The following is a 16,047-nucleotide window of genomic DNA, read 5'->3' as shown; positions in this document are numbered from 1 at the left end:
AAACGAAAAGAATGTCAATAATGAATAGCTACGAGTTTGGAGGTCTCAATGTATCGAATTTTACTACACTACATAATGCATTTTAATTTAGCCAAACGTTGTTGTTGTTTTAATCAAAAATCCTGTTTCATTTGGAATTGTATTCCTCAATATATTTTCGCAAATTTTCTTCAATAGACAATAGTAGACTATCAGATAAAGGTTCGTTTCCCGTTTCCAATAAAAAAAAAGAAGAAAAAATATGAGTTTGTTCCGTTTGGCGGCTGCAACACTACCAACGGACATTTCCACACTTGAACCACAAACGCACATGAATTCATAAGCAGAATTGAATTTATTTACAAATAAGTTACTATAAACGCTTAAACGACATGAACAAACGTGGAAATCGCGCATGTGTGTATGGATCTGATTTTGAAACATGACCATTCTGGTCATCAATTGACACGCGCAAACGTCAAAGCGGTAGAGGTCAAAGTCAGATCTTGAGCGCCCTCTGCTGACGAGTGTGTTGAACGAAGGCAGCACTTCGCCCTGCACAGGTGTCAAAAGTCCGTTCCTTGAGGGCGAACCACACCTGATTCAATGATCAGGATCATTATTCGGCTCCTGCAGAGCTCGATGATGATTCTGATCGTTTGAATCAGCTGTGTTGGAGAACGGAAACGTCTAAAATTGGCAGGACTCTGGCCCTTGAGGACCGGACTTTGACACCTGTGCGTCTTAGTGGGTTGCAAGTCGCAACTGTCCTTCACAATTTGGCAAGTTTTTGTATTGTAATTGGGATGGGAAGATCCGGTCAGGGTCTACCGGCCTGCATAAATGAAGCTTCTCCCCTCACGTCAACATGCTTCCTTAACACAAAGATGCCACAAGGTGGCGCCACAGCAATATCGCTCTGAAAGCTGTTGGCTCAAAAAGGGACCAACCTAACTTTTTGGGTTATTCATTTGACCCAGCTCTTCGAGTTATTTAACCCCAAAAAGCCAAGATAAATGGATAACAAACTAACCCAAAAAGTCCAACAAATTTTTTTTTTGGGGGGGGGGGGTTGTTTTATCTTTGGGTTAAATGACACCAAAATATGTTGTACAATGCAACCCTTTTTTAATTGTCATAAAAAAATATCAAAAATTGTATTGTTCAAAATAACACAAAGTTGGGTCAAACTGACCCAAATTTGGGTTGTTGTTTTTTTGACCCAACTGTTGTTTTGGGGTGATTTCCTGTATTTCACCAGTTGGGTTAGATAAATAACACCGGAGAATATATTTACCCAAACAGTACACTACAACCCAATTTTTTGGGTTCTTCGCATGACCCAACTTTTTGGGATTAAATAAATAACCCCAAAATTTTGGGGGAAAAAGTTGATTTGGTCCTTTTTTTTCCACCTATTTGGGTAATTTTTAGCACACAACAAAAAAAAAATAGCAACCAGACTATGAGGGGGAAAACGTTGTGAAGTCACCGTGGAAGCAAAATGAGTGGGCCTCTTCTCATTGGCCGAGACGCCTGTCAATCGCCCTCCTGAAATGTGTCTTAGCTGGAGATCGAGATGGAGGCCTGTCTATCCCGCGGCGACTCATCCCGAATGGCTTGTTTGCTTCGTGAGGAAGGCTTGCGCGAGAGCACGCTTACCCAACTGGGCCTGCACGTCCACAAGGTACCGGCTGCACCCAACCCCCGCGTGCGCCCACATAATGTGCCATCATCATCAGCATCATCATCATCATCATCGCTTCCTGTGACACGCAGCTGCTGAGCTCGGACGATTTCGGCCAAGTGGCCGTGGTCTTGAAGGCTTTGGAGATTCTGTTTGGCAACAATGACCTCAAGGAGACCCTGGTCGGTCTCGGAATCACCCACCAAGTAATGCAAATTTTAAGTCTATAGGATATGTCTACTTCATATGAACAGCGAGTGTGACGATGTCATGGTTTGGGGCTTAGGTGCTCTCTTGGTTCCAAACCACGCGCGACCTTCTAACCTCTGGATCCCAGAGACACTCGACCCAGCTGCCGCTGATGGAAAGCTTCTACGACTTTCTGGTGGTGAGGTGCATGACCGCAAGGCGAGGGGAGGGGAGGGGCCAGCCGCGTTTCCCACCGACAACGCCTTTGCGCTTCTGTCTTCCAGCTGCTGGACCAATCATGTCTTTCAGGTTGGTCACGTGAGAGGTCGTGTCACATCAGGTCACATGACGTCTGCCCTGTCTGCCCGTCATCAGCTTCCGAACTGTCGTTGATCCTCGTGCAACTTCTGAGCACGCTCCTCGAATCGCAACTACGCTTCAGTGTCCGAGTGGAGGTAACGGCGGATTATTGAAATGACTTTGTTGTTGTTGTTGTTGTTGTTGTTTGACGTCATCGTTTGTGGCGGTCAGGCAGTGAGAACGTTCAACAGCATCCTGCATTCTCTGGGGAAAAATCAGAAGAAGCGCGTCCGATCGGACCAAACGCTCCTGTGGATGATGTGATTATGATGAGATCCGTACTTTTTGCGTTCCGTTTGTACGCTCGGGACACGTTGTCAAGTTGATGTCTGCAGGTGGGATTTGGGGAAGACCATGCAGACGGTCGGAGGTGAGTGGAGTCGCCCTCCAGAAATCCAGAAAGGTGGACTTTACAGGTCTGATGAATAAAACAATTTTGTTCCGCTCCGCTTTGGGGGTCAAAACAACTCAAAGTCAACCAAAAAAACGGGAATCCCCCCCCCCCCCCTTCTTTCTCAAACCTCCACGATTGCACGCGTGTTGAGGCATGTGCTTGCGTTGCAGACTACGAGTTGCAGGTGAGCCTAGTGGAGGCTTTGTGCTATATGACTCCCAGGAAGGAGCGAGTCCAACGAGCCAATCGGTGGTTCTCTTGCTCGGACATCGCCGACGCATTTGGTCTCATTAAAGCCCCGGACTTTGAGGTGGTGAGTGTTTACACCGCTGAAAAAAAAAAAAAATTTGCTGGTCGAAACTGAATTGTGAGGTTGATAACCGCTGCGGTAAGTCCGGTTAGAACATAGCTTGGTCCAGGTGAGGCGATGATCAGATCATCTTATCTCTTTCTGTTGTTTAATTGTGGGGTGGGGGTGGGGGTGTATGTGGGGGTGGTTTCTGTAAAGCAAATACAATTCAATACAAATGAAACGGGAGCGATTCTATGGCCATAAAATGCTACTTAGCTGGGTTACTTAGCGATACATAAAATATAAATAATACTATTAACTTAAATGAATATATACGACTTGGAACTACTGGTAACGTTACATTGAGGCACACGCAACACATTGCGAAATGAGAATTTGTAGCAAGCTCGAACGTGGAGCGACCACTGATCTGAATATATGACTGGATCGAAGCCGCGAGGCCGCCATATTGCTCCTCCCCAAGAAACGTTTCTCAGAATACAATCCTTATACATTTACATTGCCGAAATTGAAAAACATTTGAGACTTTATGATGTTTTAATTTGTTAAACATAAAACAAGAGGACTTCAGACATTTTACAAATTGCCTTAAATACATGTATAAATTATATACTTGTACTTTTTTTTTTATTAAAGAATTATAACTGTAATTCAACAAAAGATGCCTCTGCCAAATCTAATATTAGGGTCTAAGGAACTGAGTGATAAAAAAAAAAAAAAGGGGGCGGGGTCTTCAAAGCAGCACATACCCTCCACTTGGTAGTTTTTATTTTATTTTAAATTGTTAAAAAAACAGTGACCATCCTGGCCCTTCACTAACTGCCTACGAGCTGTGTATGTCTCATCTGTACGTATACCGTAAATTTTATACACTAGTCTACTCGCGAGATGGGAGGAACAAGATGGCCGCCATGCCGCTTCAACGGCTCGCACGGACGTCATATATTCAGATCAGTGCTGCCTGTGGATTTAGCGTGGGTCTTAACAACAAGCGTAGGTGGCCAAGAACATGCCTAACTAGAATTGAAACGGTGCCAATAAACTGACCAACAGAGGGCGCTGCAACCTCACAAACACAGTTCAACCTGGCCTGTCTGTCGATATCCGGTCTTTTCTGACCCTGTTCGTCTGTCTCTGACCCGTGCGACTGCAAGGATTGCCGGCATTTCCTCAACTTCCTCAATGATCGTCAAGGCGAAGCGAGAAGGTGACCGTCGTCCAAAGGTTTTTTTTTTTTTTTTGGTTTCCGCTTCAACGCTCGTTTTGACTGCGGTCGTTTTGTGTTGGCAGGGTTCGGACCTTCCCGTGCATCAGAGCCTTTTTGGAGACCACAGAGGTGAAAACCAGACGTCGCATCAGATATAATCGGTCTCGTGTTCACTCTCACTTCTCCTCCTCCTCTTCCTCCTCCTCAGCTCATTCGCCCCCAAAATGACAAATGGGACGAGTTCTGGGTGGACTTTAACTTTGGATCACAATGTGTCAGCTTTTTCATCGACCTTCCTCAGGTAGTCGTGACATGTGGGGGGGGGGGGGGGGGGCGCCCGTTTGGTGCGGGTATATGTGTGATCGGTTTCTTTTTCAAGGGCTTCTTGTGGGATTCCGTGCACCTACTCAAGGAAGACGTAGACCAGTACCAGCTTGAGGTCCAGCAGGACGGTATACGTTAAATTGAGGTTCTCCTCAAAATTTTCGGTCCAAGCTAAATCAGCTCCAAAGTGTCTTATTTTTCCAGAAGGAAACGGGGATCAGGCGGTCCTTAGTGTCCGTCTGAAGTTGGCCATCACGCACATGGGGGTCAACGGCCACAGAGTAAAACTGCTCTTCCGGCCGGAGCTGCTCGGAGAGCTGAAGGCGGCGGCTGCGGGGGTCTTCACGGGAGAGGTCGGGCACCCGAGTCAACTGCTGGATTCCAGTCAAATTTAAGCCCAATTTTAGGACTTGGGGCTCATGACTAATTCGACTTTAGGTCTCGACCGGTATCTCTGAGCTAATCGTTTCGGTGCGCCTTTTGCCCGTTTTAAGCAGGAAGCCCACAAAGACACGGGTGATAACAACCGGGCCTCCACCTCCCCGACACAACGAGCGGCAGGTCAAAAGACCTACAGAAAGAAGCCCCCCTCAACTCGACTCAAAGGTTATAATCATTTAAAAAAATAAACCTCCAGTCATCACAACGGCCGCGCATCATCCGATTGACGTCTGTCTGCATTCGTGCAGTTCTTCCAATGTCTCCCCTGAGCAGCGACGATGCCGTTGTTACCAAGGTAACCATTTGATGACATCATTAAAAGTGTCGCTGATTATGTTTTAGGGCTGGGCTATAATTCCTTTTTTTTTTTTTTTTTTTTTTTTGTTCTTCAAACCTATCATGGTATTTGGTCAGGTCTTTAAATTTGTAAGACATGTTGTGAATTCCTTTCGTCTTCGGTGCTTGATACCTTAACAGACTCCTCAGAGTCGAGCAGAGACCCTCTTCGATCAAGTTGCAGGCTCGACGCCATCGAAAGACTCCGGTGAGACCGCTCGAAACGGCGCTTCACCGCGAGATTGGATGCAGCATTTTGGATATTTTCAAAAAAAAAAAAAAATGGCTGTGAACAATCTTCAATGACTTCCAGGTGTTCTTGCAGGGGCGGAGCCAGAGAGCTCTCAGGAAGACAACTTTGGACAAGGCTGTTCTCTAAACAAGGTTTTTTTTTTATTATTATTATTTTTTTATCAATATGTAGCCTATTCTTTCATTCCATCAACAAAAATTACAAACGCGTGTTCACTTTTCAGCGTTTCAACAGGAAGCGAGCAGCTGCAGATTCAGGTCTTTCACTCTCCATTAATTTTTTCAGTCCCAGTACGTTCAAAACCAAAGAATCCCATGTGCTGGTGGTATAAGTCGCATTTGATTTTCTTCGAGCCGCCAGGCAGCGCCACAAATCTTCGGACTCCATTACAGTTTTGTGTACATTCCAAATACACGATGTGCGTTCTGAATGATAATTATCAAATTGCTTGGGGAAGGTTGCCTGTCTGACGAATGCGATACTCCGCGCAAGCCCGGGGGGCCTCAACCCGGTGAGCATCAGCCTCAGGGGGCGGAGCCTGCAGGTACAATTTTGGATTGTGTATTTGTTGGTTTCAGTCGTCGTCATAAGCGATATTGCACAACGAGGGCTGCCAAACTCATTGTCGTCCAGCTTTCAGTTATCAAACCGTATACAGAAAAACTATAAAGTATAGTCTTGACAAAGTCGCCTTGCATATATAAAATTGTCTTTGCATTAGATTTTTTTACCATTTGATTGAATTTGGAGTCACAAGTCGTGGGAAACTCATTTGACTATGCAACTATTATCCAGTTGATATCAACATGAGATTCGCAGGGTCGCCGAACGAGCCATCTGAGGAGCCACGTGGAATTGAAAGTGCATCCATGAAAGGGGCGGAGCCTCTAAACCCCCAGGAGGCGGAACAACAGCTCGACTCGACGTCCACCGTTAATAAAAACTCTTTCGGCGTCTTCACAAGAAGCTTTGAACATGACAACGTTGGTCTTTTTTTTTTTTTTTATGACTTCTTGGCCAATCAGATGAATTTGTTGCCTTGATCCATTTGAACAAACTGCGAATTTCTTTCAGGACTGCTGGCAGAAAGCCCAAGCCCAAATTCTCCTGTTGCCCGAAGAATATAAAGAAGAAGTCGCCTCTCTCTTCGATGACATCAGCCAACAAAGGTTAACCACCCCAACAATACCCGCGCACCGACACAGGTGCCGGACCACAGTACACATGTTCATTGCGTGTGTGTGCGTGCGTAGGGCAGTTCTGCTACACAGCTTGGAGAAGTCTATGTCAGAACATATGAAGCGTTTGGAGGAAACCTCGACATATCTCAACAGCATGTGCTCACGCATTCAGGTAAAGATGTAAAAACCATGGCAACAAAAACTGGAACCTAAATTGTTTAAAATGTCGGCGTTCACATTGTGAACGCGTCATGATCCTTCCTCAAAACTTAAGGATGTTTGTTTGTGTGACGCAATGAGTCTCAACCTCGGGCCAGATCGAATTGAGCACAGATCTACCCCGAGACCAGATCCGGAGCGTATTCATACCTAATTTAGATCAGATCTGGTTTAGACATATGAATCTAATCCAGAACTGTTCCAGTTCTGATTTAGACTATATCAGCATTTGAATGAAAGCCGGTCCAGATCTGAATGAGAACAGATTCAGATCTGTTCTGAATCTGATATTGGATCTGGCTCAGAATGGAACCAGATGTAATTCAGACTGGATCCTGATATGATTTGAATCATATCCACACCAAAATGACTTTTGCCTTTCAGGTGTTCATCCAGTCGGAGAAGCGCAAAATGTCGGATTTCTGTGAGCAGCACCATCTGATGTGCGCGTGTGACCTTTGACCCAGTTGAAGTGGGTCTGACATCTGGTCTAAAGGTTTGGTGGTGCATGTCTGTGTCCCCTCAGGTGGAGGTCCTCGGACACCGTGGTGAAGAAGCCTAGGACCGACCAGTGAGGATCTGCAGATGCAACCCATCTCTTTTTTGGATTTTTTTTGCTTGTAAATATTAAAAAAAAGTGTCAGCAAGTCAGCAGTTGTCGGATTTAACTTAACGGAGTCTGTCATAAAAGTATAGTTGGTTGATAAAAGTTGATGTATATGAAGGAGCTTTTTGTTTTACATGTGTACAAGTCACGCTAATACATAAAATGATGGGGTCATCTGATGAGAGGTTTTTGGTTTTTTTGGGGGGGGGGTGTTATAAACGGGAGCTCAATCAGGCCTTCCGTGTTAGCATGTTAGCTTAGTTCCTCTAAAGAATCTTGCACACACGCAAACGTTTCAAATACATACGTGTGTCCAAAAGAAGACGCTGAGGACGATTAACGGTAGCGCAGCCACAGGGAGTTAATGTAGAAGAAGTATCAGCGAAGAATACGAACCACTGATCTGAATGGCCAATAGGTCAAGACTTTTGAAGCCGTAATGCCGCCATTTTACTACTCCCCAAAAACATTTCTCGGCTTAGGATCCTATACATTTACAATATATATATATATATATATACACTAGCCTACGAGCTGTACATGTCTAATCTGTAAGTATACGTATCTTTTATACAGTCTATATATAATCTGCTCGCGAGATGGGAGGAGTAAGATGGCCGCCCTGTCGCTTCAACGGCGTTTATGCGCTATCGGCTATCCAGCAGTATATACAGATCAGTGAGACAAACACAGGAGAAGTGACAACGGCGGAAGATTCCAGTACAACAACTTCACGCAAAATATTTTTCTGTCAAAGCTAACTACGACACGGCTATCCGCCATTGTTGACCGGCTGGCGGTTTCGCGCGCAGTCACGCGAGAATTGGCGCATACGTCATCAAACTGGAGGAGTAGCCCCGTATGTGGTGTCCACATTGCAACGTACGTGCGTTTTGAAATCTTTCCACTCTGGAGCCCAGTTCCAAAGGTGATCGGCTTCCATACTTGGAAACGGCGCCACCGTGTGGACAAACTGTAAAAAAAAACTTGCGCGGATACAATTGAAACGGGCTTTCGTGTGGACGGGGCCTTAGGCACCTCTGGTCTAATCTTTCCAGAAGAGTTTCTGCTCTTGTCCCGTCTTGGGGTTGGGTCTGCCTAACCCGTAGGACATGCGATTCCTTGGTCTGAACTGGTAAGTGGACGTAGCCACCCAGTGGCAGCTTCCAGTTACTACCTTACATGTATACAAGGGGTGCAGATAAATAGGCAATTGCTGAGCCAGGAAAAAGGTCACAGCGATACAACCACCACCCGAGCTCAGGTACAGGCCGGATCGAAGACCGAAGATGACGCAGGTGAAGGCGTGCCGCGTGGTTGTCAAGCAGCAGCAAAGCGTGTCACAGTCGAAAAACAGACAATCCCCCAAGAGAAGCCACGGGGAGCGTAATGAGGCACGGGCGGCGCAGGTGAGTCTGCCGAGATTCTCTTGAGTCTCCGCTGGCACTTCAGTGTGGAAAAAAAATCGAGGGGGATGCGGACGCCTTTCCGGCTGAAGGACCGGACGACGGGAACGACTCGAATGGACGGCCGCACTTGGACCCGTTGAAAACGCCGGCAGAGAGCCTCGAGACGAGAGAGGCGCGGTCGGACGGCGGTTGGCGGCGATTTGGGCCTTTTTGCTGGCCAGCAGACGGACATGGGCTGTTTGGGAGGGAAGACGGACGAAGAACGACTGGACGAGAAAGTCAAGCGGGAAGCCAACAAAAAGATCGAGAGGCAACTGCAGAAAGAACGACAAGCGTATAAAGCCACGCACAGACTCTTGCTGCTGGGTCAGACCGCCGTTTCACTTCCTGTCCGTTTTTCTTGTCTTTCTCGTGTCCTGTCTTACGCTCTACAACTTACGGCTTGCTTGCCTGCCTCCCTTCTCGTCTGCGGTTCTGAAATTCCTTGTCCGTGCGCATGGCCGCATGTCTCACGGTGTGTGCGTGTGTGCATGCAGGAGCAGGCGAGTCTGGCAAGAGCACGATCGTCAAGCAGATGAGGATTCTTCATGTCGATGGCTTCAATGCGGAGTGAGTCGCATTCCAGGTTCTTTTATTGTGAAATTTCTTAAATGTGCTTCCTGACAGGTCCAGAAAGTAATTTGTCTTTAGCCACGGGTGCTTCTACTCAACCGGCAAAGTTAATGAGGCGATGGTTGGGTCGAAGCATCTGTGGCAAGAACCAAACAGCGGTAGGGTTTTTTTTTTTGTTTCTGGACCTGAATTTGACAACTTTGCTGAAGATCTGAAGTTGAAACACTTGGATGCTCCGTTGGCAAAAGAATGTAGGCACAACTGGACTCTTGTTAGTTCTTGAAGACATTTTCGGTTTTCATCCAAAAATCCTCCTAACACATCCAAGTGATTGGTGCTCCTTGAAACGGAAAATGTTGGTTCTTTTAATGGTTTAGCGACAGTTGGGTTAGTCCAGAGTCTGGTTCAAAGCGGGGAGCATCTGGTAAGTTGTTAAGTTCTTGGGGTTTTTCCACACTCAGAATGTTTCTTTTTCTCTAGAGAGAAGCAGCAGAAGATACAAGACATCAGGAAGAACGTGAAGGATGCCATCGTGGTTGGTCACATGACCTTTGATCACAGTGAGCTGCCGAGTGACGGCGCACACACTCTGATTCTGATACCGTGCGTTTCAGACCATCGTGTCGGCGATGAGCGTGTTGACTCCGCCCATGCCTCTGGGTAACCCTGGTAACCAGTTCAGAGTTGACTACATCAAGGGGATCGCGCCGCTGTCCGACTTTGAATACACGGAGGTAACGCACGTATGGAGGACCAAAAAACGGCCAAATTTCTAAGTAAATAAATGTCTAAAAGTGAAAATAAAAACTTGATATAAAAAATATTATTGAAAAATTCAATCCCCCAAAAAATATATAAATTATCTATATAGTAAAAATTAAAAAAAGGGATTCAAAAAAAGACTTCCTTGTTCGCCGGGCAGCTCACTCGACCAATGAAAGGCAGTTTTTCAACGGGGAGCCCAACCCCAAGATACGCTTAGGACCGCCTCCTCATTTGAATAACATTTCGTCGCGGCAGAGCGTCTGCAGCATGAAATAAATAAATGTGAGAGCAGGGCGTTTTTATTGATTGATTGATATTTACTTCTATTTATATATTTCGACATTTATTTCTATATTTTGAATCTCGTTTTTTATTTATTTATTTATTTTTTACTTATATATATATATATATAGTATATATAGTTATTTTTATTTCCATTTATATTTATTTTTTTGATTTAGTTTTTGAATTATATTTTTTATATCCGTTTTTAATTTCACTTTTAGTCATTTATTTATTTATTTAGTCATTTATTTATTTTGAATTTTGGCAGTTACGGTCCTCCACACACACACACACACGCACACCCCCCACACACACACAATGGTAAAGACGCTTGAAGGCACCCGGGGAGTTGTGTTGTTTGTTGTCACCATGTTAATGACCTGATGAAATGAGACATCTCGGGAATCATACCACAAAGGACCCCGCCCACATCTAAACCCCCCCCCCCCCCCCCCCCCCCCCCCCGCGCACAGATCTCTAACTGCAAGTGTACGTGTCACCTGTGGCCTCGTTATCCGAATGTCTCTTAGGACACTAAAAAGACAACACGGGTGTCTCGAACTCTTTCGCTTTCTGCGTTTGCGCGTGTGTGTGTGTGTGTGTGTGTGTGTGTGTGTGTGTGTGTGTGTGTGTGTGTGTGTGTGTGTGTGTGTGTGTGTGTGTGTGTGTGTGTGTGTGTGTGAGAGGAGAGGCATCCACACGCACGGCACTGATGACACTTGATCTCTCAGGACTTTTTTGAGCATGCTCAACAGCTTTGGGAGGACGAGGGCGTGAAGGCGTGTTACGAACGCGCCAACGAGTACCAGCTGATTGACTGCGCTCAGTAGTAAGACACGCACACACACACACACACACGCACACACACACACATAAGGTCTCCATATGTCATATTTGGAATGACAAATGCGTATGCGTTTGTGCACCGTAGCTTCTTGAACCGTTTGGACTCTGTGAGAAGGGCCGACTACACTCCGACTGACCAGGTAATCAAACGAAGCAACCAATCAGCCACCAGCTGTTTATGTTGCTAGGCAGACTCGGTCTGATCTTCCCCTCAAGGATTTGCTGCGCTGCCGAGTTCTGACGTCGGGGATTTTCGAAACCAGGTTTCAAGTGGACAAGGTCAACTTTCAGTGAGTGTCTTTGGCTCCGCCCCTACCGTCCACATCAACCAATCAGCTGCTTCTTATGCTACCTGTGCTGTGTGCATAATGTAGTATGTTTGATGTGGGAGGACAGAGGGACGAACGCAGGAAGTGGATTCAGTGTTTCAATGGTAAGACGCGTGCGCGCGTGCCCACGCACACACACACACACACACACACGCAGCCTGAACGCCTTCGTTTTGATTGGTCAGACGTGACGGCCATCATCTTCGTGGCGGCGAGCAGCAGCTACAACATGGTGATCCGAGAAGACAACTCCACCAATCGGCTGCAAGAATCTCTGGACCTCTTCATATCCATTTGGACCAACAGGTTCTCGGCCGACTGGCTCCGGTTAACCCCGCCCCCCGGTCAGCCATTGGTCCTTGCTAACGTGGCCTGCGCTGTGATTGGCTGCAGGTTTTTGAAGACCATCTCGGTCATCTTGTTCCTCAACAAGCAGGATGTGCTTGCCGACAAAATATTGGCAGGGAAATCCAAACTGGAGGATTATTTCCCGGAGTACGCCAACTACACGCTTCCTCCTGATGGTAACACACACACACGCGCGCGCACGCGCGCGCACGCGCACACACACAGGAAGGAAGTCACAATTGTCAGTGTGTGTGTGTGTGTGTGTTTCCAGCTGTTCCAGATGCGGATGAGGATGCCAGGGTGACCAGAGCAAAATTCTTCATCAGAGATGAGTTTTTGGTAAGGAAAGAAATGTTCAAATAATAGGACAATGTATATTTTATATATGTACGTGTGCGTGTGTGTGTGTGCGTGTGTCTCAGCGGATCAGCACGGCGAGCGGCGATGGCAAACATTATTGCTATCCACACTTCACATGCGCCGTGGACACGGAAAACATCCGTCGAGTGTTTAACGACTGCCGAGACATCATCCAGCGAATGCACCTGCGGCAGTACGAGCTCCTCTGATTGGCCGCTGGCCTCTCACTAGTCCCCGCCCACTTCTTGAACCAAGCTAGCTTGTATGTACAGTAGATGTGGTATTGTAGGTGAACCAGTATAGAAAATTTGAGATGGGCGAGTACCGATACCACATATTGTATCAGGCTGATAGTAGACCTTATTTTAATGTATCGGTCGGTAGTCGCGACGGCCGATACCAGTACCAGCTGGATAGCAGGCCTTTGTGGCCATTTCACGACGGGGAACTAGAAATTAGAAGACTAGAACATTCCTATTCATTTCCAGCAATTTTAACTCATTGACTGCCATTGATGGCTATAGACTTAAAAATTCATTTGAACTATTTCTATTAGTTTAACATTTTTTTCCCACTTTTCTTAACAAGAGTATGAAAACCTAAAAAAAAACCATAACATTTGTGATTAATCGTGAGTAAACTAGTGAAGTCATGCGATTAATTACAATTCCAAATTTTAATTGTACCTAATTTTTAATCTTCTCTTTTGAAAAAAAGAAAGAAAAAAAGATTATTAAAAATGAGGAGCGTCAGGAAATTAATTTTTTATTTTTTATTTAATTATTCTTTTAATTGTAATTACTCGCATGACTTCACTAGTTTATTTTTATTTGATTAAAGAAAAGATTATTAAAAATGAGGGGCTTCAGGCGATAATTTTTTTAAAATTGTAATTAATTGCATGACTTCACTAGTTAGTTTTTTTAAAAGGAAAAAAACATACAAAAAATTATTAAAAATTAGGGGCGTCAGGCGAGTAAACTGTTTAATTGTAATTAATTGCATGACTTAACTCCACTCACGATTAATCACAAATTTGACATCTGTTCTAAATGTATAACACATTTTTTTCTAGGTTTTCATACTCTTGTTAACAAAAGTGGAAACAATTTTAAACTAATAGTAATAGTTCAAATTAATTTATGGCAGTGAATGAGTTAAGGTAAAATGCTATATTGTCATTGTTGTTTGGGGGCGGGGGGGTTATGTATCAAAATCACTAGTGGTATTGGTGACTACTCAAGACTTGTGTACTCGTACTGGTATCAGTCTGAAAAAAAAAAGTAGTATCGAACATATCTATGGAAAATGATCCCGTTTCACTTCATGGGTACAAAAAAAAATATGATTTAGTATTTTAGTAACTTCAAATATATGTTCATGTATCTTTTCCAGCAACAAATAGTGACAGGCACGACAACAAAATGCTCTAGATAAGGGATGGGTGCCAAAGTCATTTTTGTCGATGGTCACATTGTAGTTGCTAGAGGGGTGTGAATTGCATACCTGGCGATTCGATCCGTATCACGGTTCATTCGATTAATCCCGATACGAATCTATAAGTTGATTGTTGCGATTTGATTATTTATTTATTTTTTACTCAAATTTAGAAAATACTCATCAGTAAACTTATACATGTACACTGTGTAAGATTTGTATGAAAGTGTATTTATTGATCTGAAACTTCAGGCTTATAACTGTGAGCCACTGTATTTAAAAAAATAATAATAATAATCAGTTGCAATCTGTTTCACGTTTAAACAGCATTGAAATAAAAATAATAAGGCTTAATGTTCCAATAATATAACATTCTTCCATGCTTAACGTGTGAACCCTACCCCAAGTAAGACGCTTTGTTGACTATTTCCATAAAAAAAAAAAAAGGATGTTTAAACATCGATTCGGACACATATCGAATCGATTCGAGAATTACGCGCTGTAAGATCGCAATTTTTTTTTGAACGCCGCTAGCAGTTGCAGTTTCCCTCTGAGGGCCATTATGACAGTGAAACCAAATACATGTTTAAACAGCCCCTTCATTCAATTCCATTCTTTCCAGGTTGACTGTGACGCTCACCTTTCTACCTGATGAACAAATTAAGGCGTTTGACTCTGGCTTGGGTGCAGAAAGGCCAGGCTAGCTATATGAATAGCTACGTACTGTTCACTTTTGTTTAAAAAAAAAAATTCTAGCACCTGACATTGACATAATGCATATTAAATCACTTGAATCACATTTGCACAAAACATGGCAGAGACAACTTATGAAATCACATAGCATTTATTTACAAAACATAAAATGATAATAATAAGGGGGGGGGGGGTACCCGGGATTTAATAGCTCCGTTTGTTTGGTATTAGTCATTGGCGCTTGTTGAAGCTCATTTGTAATCCCCAAGGAAAAGTTGGAGTACTCACTGATTCCCTCAGATCCGAGCAAAGTTTGTTCAAACCTTCAGCCAAGCAGTTGGTTAGCTTAGCCACGAAAAATCCTCGCGTGGTCCACAGGTGGAAAAGTAGGCCTTCCTTCTGTTCACGACAAGTCCTGAGCACTTCTGGCAGCATCCCAAAGCACACTGGCGACAAGATTCACAAACATTCATAAAATCACTGTCTTAACGACAAATGTTCACGAATTCACATTTGCTAGGTTTGTACCCATTCAGAAGCTTGGTAGAAAACATCCCCGCAGTGCACACACCTTTCAGATTGTTCCCAGTTGAGTCAAGTCAAAAGCAGGCAATTATCTTAGTTGAACGTAGAGCTTAACTGTGGGCACGAACAAAACTTATCTCTTCCTCTTTACTCGTAACGGGGTAGACGACACGGACTTTCGACTTCCGGGTTTCACACATCGGCGTCGTTTCCGGCCGCGTTCCAACACTCGCACCCCCCCAACCCCCCAACCCCCCAACCCAACCGCGCGCTCCCGTGCGCAGAGCGTCAGCCACACGACTCATTCGCACCCGTCAACCGAGGGGCACAAAGGCGGAAGCGCAAGACACGTCGCAAACAGGAAACAGAAACAAAATCTGATGTGTGAAAACCAGCACGTCGGAAGTCCCGCCTCCTCCGTGGCATATGCCCCATTCCGTTTCCCATGCCTCGTCTCGTTCTTTTTTTCTACCCCAACCGTGAGAAAACAAAAACAAAACACACGACACTGATGCGTTCAAGGTCCCGCTCAAACGTGGGAAATTAACAATTTTCTCTACAATGAGGCAATGCAATAATGAGGTAAATGTTACAATGTAAACAGCATGTTACTACAAATACACAGTACATAACAAATTCATAAATTACTAGTTTTTAAATCAGAATGTTTTTTTTTTTTTTTTAACTATTATGTGATTATTCATACAGTCTACGTTGTTTAGCATGTTGATGATTGTACCTCAGAGTTGTTCTGGTAAATGTTGGAAGTGAAATAAAAGCAGCTGTGGTTCTTAATTCTTTGTGAGTTTTTGTTTTTTTTTGGAAGGTTGAGTATGTTTTTGAAAGTGCACTCGTTCCCTCGAACCCAACACGAACACTCTGGCTTCTCTTGGAAAGTCGCCATGAAAAAAAAAAAAAGAAGTTCGTTTTATTTTGGGGCTTTTTGGG

General features: G+C 44.5%; 2 protein-coding genes across 2 annotated transcripts; both read left to right on the top strand.

Annotated features, from left to right (window-relative positions):
• Positions 1–1,552: 1,552 nt before the first annotated feature.
• Positions 1,553–7,530, top strand: sycp2l (synaptonemal complex protein 2-like). The gene is made up of 24 exons (XM_086065437.1): positions 1,553–1,666; positions 1,759–1,872; positions 1,953–2,054; positions 2,140–2,164; positions 2,231–2,310; positions 2,387–2,475; positions 2,551–2,585; positions 2,780–2,922; positions 4,077–4,129; positions 4,213–4,258; positions 4,338–4,430; positions 4,509–4,581; positions 4,658–4,806; positions 4,951–5,059; positions 5,143–5,189; positions 5,372–5,438; positions 5,544–5,614; positions 5,707–5,740; positions 5,941–6,027; positions 6,303–6,466; positions 6,558–6,652; positions 6,737–6,836; positions 7,268–7,326; positions 7,410–7,530. The coding sequence occupies exons 1-24, from the start codon at positions 1,559–1,561 to the stop codon at positions 7,456–7,458; spliced, it is 1,992 nt and encodes a 663-aa protein (XP_085921563.1). The 5' UTR covers positions 1,553–1,558; the 3' UTR covers positions 7,459–7,530.
• A 1,444-nt stretch (positions 7,531–8,974) lies between these two features.
• LOC147156002 (guanine nucleotide-binding protein G(olf) subunit alpha-like) lies at positions 8,975–12,913 on the top strand. The gene is made up of 12 exons (XM_086065787.1): positions 8,975–9,265; positions 9,436–9,508; positions 9,992–10,046; positions 10,126–10,245; positions 11,293–11,390; positions 11,493–11,547; positions 11,624–11,697; positions 11,782–11,840; positions 11,922–12,042; positions 12,130–12,260; positions 12,356–12,423; positions 12,507–12,913. The coding sequence occupies exons 1-12, from the start codon at positions 9,130–9,132 to the stop codon at positions 12,651–12,653; spliced, it is 1,137 nt and encodes a 378-aa protein (XP_085921913.1). The 5' UTR covers positions 8,975–9,129; the 3' UTR covers positions 12,654–12,913.
• The last annotated feature ends 3,134 nt before the right edge of the window (positions 12,914–16,047 follow it).

This window comes from Leptonotus elevatus, chromosome 21, assembly GCF_054856555.1.
Source record: "Leptonotus elevatus isolate MCC_2025b chromosome 21, RoL_Lele_1.0, whole genome shotgun sequence".
NCBI lineage: Eukaryota > Metazoa > Chordata > Actinopteri > Syngnathiformes > Syngnathidae > Leptonotus > Leptonotus elevatus.
This window is presented reverse-complemented; position numbering and strand designations above follow the sequence as displayed.

Bases quoted from the DNA above. Each gene is read 5' to 3' on its own strand.
- sycp2l (XM_086065437.1), top strand. From the start codon at position 1,559: ATGGAGGCCTGTCTATCCCGCGGCGACTCATCCCGAATGGCTTGTTTG. The intron at 2,055-2,139 runs GTGAGGTGCATG...TCTGTCTTCCAG, and splicing joins GCTTCTACGACTTTCTGGTG to CTGCTGGACCAATCATGTCT. The intron at 2,923-4,076 runs GTGAGTGTTTAC...TGCGACTGCAAG, and splicing joins AAGCCCCGGACTTTGAGGTG to GATTGCCGGCATTTCCTCAA.
- LOC147156002 (XM_086065787.1), top strand. From the start codon at position 9,130: ATGGGCTGTTTGGGAGGGAAGACGGACGAAGAACGACTGGACGAGAAA. The intron at 11,548-11,623 runs GTAATCAAACGA...CTTCCCCTCAAG, and splicing joins ACTACACTCCGACTGACCAG to GATTTGCTGCGCTGCCGAGT. The intron at 12,424-12,506 runs GTAAGGAAAGAA...CGTGTGTCTCAG, and splicing joins TCATCAGAGATGAGTTTTTG to CGGATCAGCACGGCGAGCGG.